Genomic DNA, 3,897 nt, shown 5'->3' on the forward strand with positions numbered 1-3,897 from the left:
GGAATAAAATAAAATAAATATTGTACTAAATAATACATACTCTGATTCAAAATATGTTAATGTTTGTGTAACTTATATTATTCATGATAAAATAATTAAAAACTTTTATTTACAAATGAAAAAGTGAAAAAATCCTGCAGAAATGTTGCCCTGTTTATTGAAAAATTTTATGATAAAATCTGTCAGCTGCTCTTGAAATTCATAGTGGAAATATTAAAACATCATGGCATTAAAAAAAATACTTTAACTTACATTTTCAAACATAGCTATAAACTTTATCCTACTTTAACATCCTTGCATGACCCTCTCCAAGAGGCAAACCTGACAACGTGTCGGTTTTCCCACGAGAAACCAAATATGCAACATGTGCACACACTTACAAACACATAAAAATTACACACAGTGTTTATGAAACTGCTGCCAAAATTTGGTTTTAGAAATAAGCATCGCTAAATGGAAATAAGCTTTTGCTACAGATTCATTTCTGCGGATACATCAGTCCTTTTGTGTATTCAGAGAGACCAGTATTTTTTGCAATCCAAACATTGTAGTTGGTCACCTGTGTGTAAACACCTGGCTTGTTTTTACTGGCGCAGCCATCACCCCAGCTCACCACCCCAAACAGAAACATGCGGTCTGATGCTTGGCACACCAGTGGACCACCGGAGTCACCCTGTGAGGAGGGAAGTCAGTCAGTAACTAAGACATGAAAACTGGCTCCTATTCTTCAAGATAACATGGAATTACTACTGAACTGATGGTTAAAAGACTAGTTAAACATCGGTGTGTAAAACTTATTGAGACATATTCTCCCACATCTAGTTTCCCAGTGCATGCATTGACACATATTCATGTAGTCGGCTGTATGCTTACTTTGCAGGCATCTGTGCTCCAATCAGGGCTTGCTGCACAAAACATGTTGTCAGTGATGAGATTTTCATAGGGTAGTCCTTTTTTGCACTCAGTACTGGAGAGCAGGGTCACATCCGCCTGTTTCAAGAGTTGTGAGTATGACCAAGAATCTGCAAATGACACAGTGTCAGGTGTAAGACTCACTAAAGTGGCTATAAGATCAGTCATGAGCATAAAGGTAAGAGATTCTGGCATTCTTACTATATGTTTCCTTCCCAAATCCTGCAATGCTGCACGTGAGTCCTGGAGGAAGCTGAATGTGAAGTGGAGGAAGGCAAGCTGTTCGCACCGATGCTGTCCTAACTGCACATCCCCCATTAATGTTTTTGATCCTCAGCAGTGCTGAAATGTAAAAATATATACAGGTATTAGCTATGGACTCAAAGTACTTCCTCATGTATGCAATAAATGGATGCAAAATAGTATTCATGCGCACCTATGTCGTTGTTGAAGTTGGAATCATTATAATGTTGGTGGATGATCAGTTTTTCCACAGTAAAGCTCTGCTCTCTTTTGGTATCTGTGTCATTGATAGCTGTCTTCCCCATATACACTGACAAATGCTTGAGTTTGGTATTGACACTGAACAGAGCAAAACACAAATGGTCAACAAACACACATACACGGTGGATAAATATCTTACATACTGATGTGAGACATGATAGTATGGGAAATGTAGAGGAGAAAGTGATCCAGTGTTGTGTTTTCTCACCCATCATGGAAGCAGTGTGCAGCTGTAAGAACCCAGCAAGGCGAGATGAGAGAGCCACCACAAAGGAATTTGTGGCGCTTAAAGAAGATAGCAGCAATCCATGGGTGTGACTCTATGGGTATGAAAGAACCACCCACAATCTTTTTCGTCCTCCGCTCAGACCGTTCGCCACATGTCAGCTCTAGAGGAACACACAGAAAGGATCAGTGTGCTGATCAAAGAAATCACTTGATGGCATTGAGGATATATGAAAGGACAAATTTACCTGTATCCACGGGGGGGGATGGAATCATTCTTGGTCTAATTGTTGGTCTGACTGTTGGTTTTACTGTTGGTTTCATTGATGGTTTTACTGTTGGTTTCATTGTTGGTTTTACTGTTGGTTTCATTGTTGGTTTTAAGGTTGCTGGAGCACCTGTGTTGGAGCAGAAAACAGACACCTTTAGAGCTTAATGAAATGCCGAATATTTTAATACTTTATTCTATGTAAAATGTGAATAAATTAATAAATTTGTTCAATATAAAGTGAAATGTGAATTCTCAGTCTTACATCTGGAAATTTTACAGAATTCGCTCACAACTTTCCTTCCTTTTCTAACGTAACACCAAGGCATCAGGCTCTGGTCAGGATTCCTAATGTTAAAGCACAATTATATTAAAGATGTGACACGTCTTTTTATCATGTTTCAGCATCAAATTTAAAATATACCTGCAGTAATTATGGTTTCCAACTCCCTTTGAAGCTTCCCAATGGTGCCTCACGTGATTCCAGTAAAGGCACCTGTGACCATGAAATGATTTATTCACAAATCCCCTGTAACTGCTGCCATTCCCAGTCTTACACATCCCTGCAGATTACAATACAAATATAGTACAGAACATTTTATAGTCTGCTCATAGAAAATGAATATTACTATAACAATTTTGCCTGAACTGGTGACTTACCTGTCTTTTTGGACCATTTTCTTGTAAATGCCTAATGGGAGCAGAAAGAAGAAGAAGAAGAAGAAGAAGAAGAAAAAAACAAACAAAACAAAAACAAAAACAAACAAACAAAAAAAAACTCAGTTTTGTATTGTTATGCAACCTTCTCCTTTAAACTTCAAGTTATTTCCACTCTTTTGTGCTTACCATGTTGACATTAAGTGCTGCAAAGATGGAGATGATGACTAATAGCTTCATCTTCCCTTCTGGTTTTGCTTCTGCTTTCTAGAGATATTTTTGTCTGAGAATGAACAATAAAATTACAGAAATGAAACATAATCATCCTGGAGGAGTGGGCAGAAAGCTCCTTTGTCCTTATATAGATTTCATTACAAACCGGTCAACAAAGCTGTAGATGAAGGCATGTGATTTTTCTGTCTGGGTTTAAGTGTGAATCACATCAGTGGTTAGTAAAACTGATGTTTTTGTCTGTCTTGTTCAGATATATTCTTAAGTTGGGAAATTTACCTCAGGCATGGATCATCATGTAAAATGCAAATTATTACAAATGGCTTTTAATTAATTAATTAATTTGTTTATTTTGGTGGTGGGGGTGGGGGAAGGGGGGTTACATGTGCATTTATTTCATAGTAAAAAAAAAAAGGGTTTTCAATGCTGCGTGTGCTCTGTACTGTAAACATACTTTCTATCTGTACAGTGAGTGCAATATCAATTTAGGTTAGTAGATTACAGCAAAGTCTCTGAACACCATTACATCACATTAGTTTTACAATGCGTACAAATGTTGTGCTTACATATATTCTAGATATAAGTTGTCAAAAAGATAAAGATTAAAAGCAAACATGTGCATTGTATAATATTTACTTAAATTTAGTTAATGAGAACATTTCTTACATATAAATATTATTGAATCTGTTGTAAACATTCATGAGGTAAACTAAAACATGTTTTATTTAAAGAATGCATCAGCCAAGGAGGTCTTAAAGATTTGTTTACCTTCCTGATGTCTCTGTTTTTCCCAGCAGTAGTGAATTTTCTCCTCCTTGTCTCTTCTGATATGTTGCTTAGTTGTGGGACAACTTAGACTAACACTGTTAAGTTGTTCTGTTATGGCAGGACTGATCCTCCCCTTGTTTCCTTCCATTTAAATACATAGAGGAGTGGGAGGTGAAGTGGCTAAGCAAATTTGTCAATTTGTCACATCCTGTGACACATATAATGAACACCCTCTCCCCCTTAAACATGGTTATTCAGTTAAAAGATATATCCAAAATTGGTCATGTGTAATCATCTGTATGTGACAGGTTGTAGATAGATATATAACAATC

At 36.8% G+C, this 3,897-nt stretch overlaps 1 protein-coding gene across 1 annotated transcript; it reads right to left on the bottom strand.

Moving 5' to 3' along the window:
* On the bottom strand, positions 1–3,680 carry LOC121655724 (tissue-type plasminogen activator-like). Its single transcript, XM_042010533.1, has 11 exons — positions 3,566–3,680; positions 2,756–2,849; positions 2,570–2,600; positions 2,334–2,472; positions 2,175–2,257; positions 1,890–2,039; positions 1,625–1,805; positions 1,349–1,494; positions 1,114–1,254; positions 874–1,022; positions 1–673 (listed from the first exon to the last, which is right to left on the bottom strand). Exons 2-11 carry the CDS (start codon positions 2,804–2,806, stop codon positions 479–481), a joined length of 1,266 nt encoding a protein of 421 aa, XP_041866467.1. The 5' UTR covers positions 2,807–2,849; positions 3,566–3,680; the 3' UTR covers positions 1–478.
* Between the last annotated feature and the right edge of the window lie 217 nt (positions 3,681–3,897).

This window comes from Melanotaenia boesemani, chromosome 16 (assembly GCF_017639745.1).
Source record: "Melanotaenia boesemani isolate fMelBoe1 chromosome 16, fMelBoe1.pri, whole genome shotgun sequence".
Taxonomy (NCBI): Eukaryota; Metazoa; Chordata; class Actinopteri; order Atheriniformes; family Melanotaeniidae; genus Melanotaenia; species Melanotaenia boesemani.

Bases quoted from the DNA above. Each gene is read 5' to 3' on its own strand.
- LOC121655724 (XM_042010533.1), bottom strand. From the start codon at position 2,806: ATGAAGCTATTAGTCATCATCTCCATCTTTGCAGCACTTAATGTCAAC. The intron at 2,473-2,569 runs GTAAGTCACCAG...TGTAATCTGCAG, and splicing joins AAAATGGTCCAAAAAGACAG to GGATGTGTAAGACTGGGAAT. The intron at 2,040-2,174 runs GTAAGACTGAGA...GCTCCAACACAG, and splicing joins ATTCTGTAAAATTTCCAGAT to GTGCTCCAGCAACCTTAAAA.